Source organism: Capsella rubella, unplaced genomic scaffold (assembly GCF_000375325.1).
Source record: "Capsella rubella cultivar Monte Gargano unplaced genomic scaffold, Caprub1_0 scaffold_3, whole genome shotgun sequence".
NCBI lineage: Eukaryota > Viridiplantae > Streptophyta > Magnoliopsida > Brassicales > Brassicaceae > Capsella > Capsella rubella.
Window position 1 is genome coordinate 7,586,859 of NW_006238921.1, and position 711 is coordinate 7,587,569.

Genomic DNA, 711 nt, shown 5'->3' on the forward strand with positions numbered 1-711 from the left:
TATTTCTTTACTGTAACAGATTATTAGACCTCATTTGGAGAGATGGGCACATCATGATCCGCAGCCTTAGTTGTTGGTGTAAGTATATTAGCTGGAAGCTTCTGGTTTTTTACTAATCCTGCATAATTTAGTGATCAGCATATCAATGATATTATACGATGCATTTAACGAAGAAGACAACGAACATATAGCAATAAAAGAAACTGTACCATCTGAGAGCTCATTCCCACAGTAGTTCCGAACACCTTTATTGTAAACCGTCCATAAAGACGTGTCAGTACTTCCAGTCACATATCCTCTAACTTCAAAAAACAAAAATAAGAGAACAGCTTAGAACTAAAGCAAATGGAGGCTGCATAGGGAAGTGTCTGACAAGTTACTCGGTATAAGACACTAACCCACGAACTCTATGGGAAAAACCAAGCATTTCTTTGCGATAACAACATTTCTATCAGGAGATGAAACAATTGCATTTGGAGTTATGTGCTGTGTGTTATTGAACCACCACAAACTTGTCTCATTAAGAACCTGAAAGTTAAGCACCACAAAATTATTATTCCTTGCAGTTTGATCTACAGACCAACGAAAAAAAATTGTGGCCAACGATGTAAAGCTATCTAACTTGAATATAGAGCACAAACATGGAGAAAAACAAACCTGGCCTTTGAAGGGAATTGAAGCAAGATTTATGTCGAATGCACTCAACCGATC

At 37.3% G+C, this 711-nt stretch overlaps 1 protein-coding gene across 1 annotated transcript in view; it reads right to left on the reverse strand.

Annotated features, from left to right (window-relative positions):
* The window catches only part of LOC17893420 (phosphoribosylaminoimidazole-succinocarboxamide synthase, chloroplastic), a 2,678-nt gene that overhangs the window by 1,433 nt on the left and 534 nt on the right, over nt 1-711 (reverse strand). The window contains exons 2-5 of the mRNA XM_006300212.2: nt 658-711; nt 399-528; nt 210-302; nt 30-118 (exon numbers count right to left, since the gene is read on the reverse strand). The exon at nt 658-711 is cut by the window's right edge and continues 10 nt beyond it. Coding sequence (XP_006300274.2) covers nt 30-118; nt 210-302; nt 399-528; nt 658-711 — 366 coding nt within the window. The remainder of the gene's footprint in view (nt 1-29; nt 119-209; nt 303-398; nt 529-657) is intronic.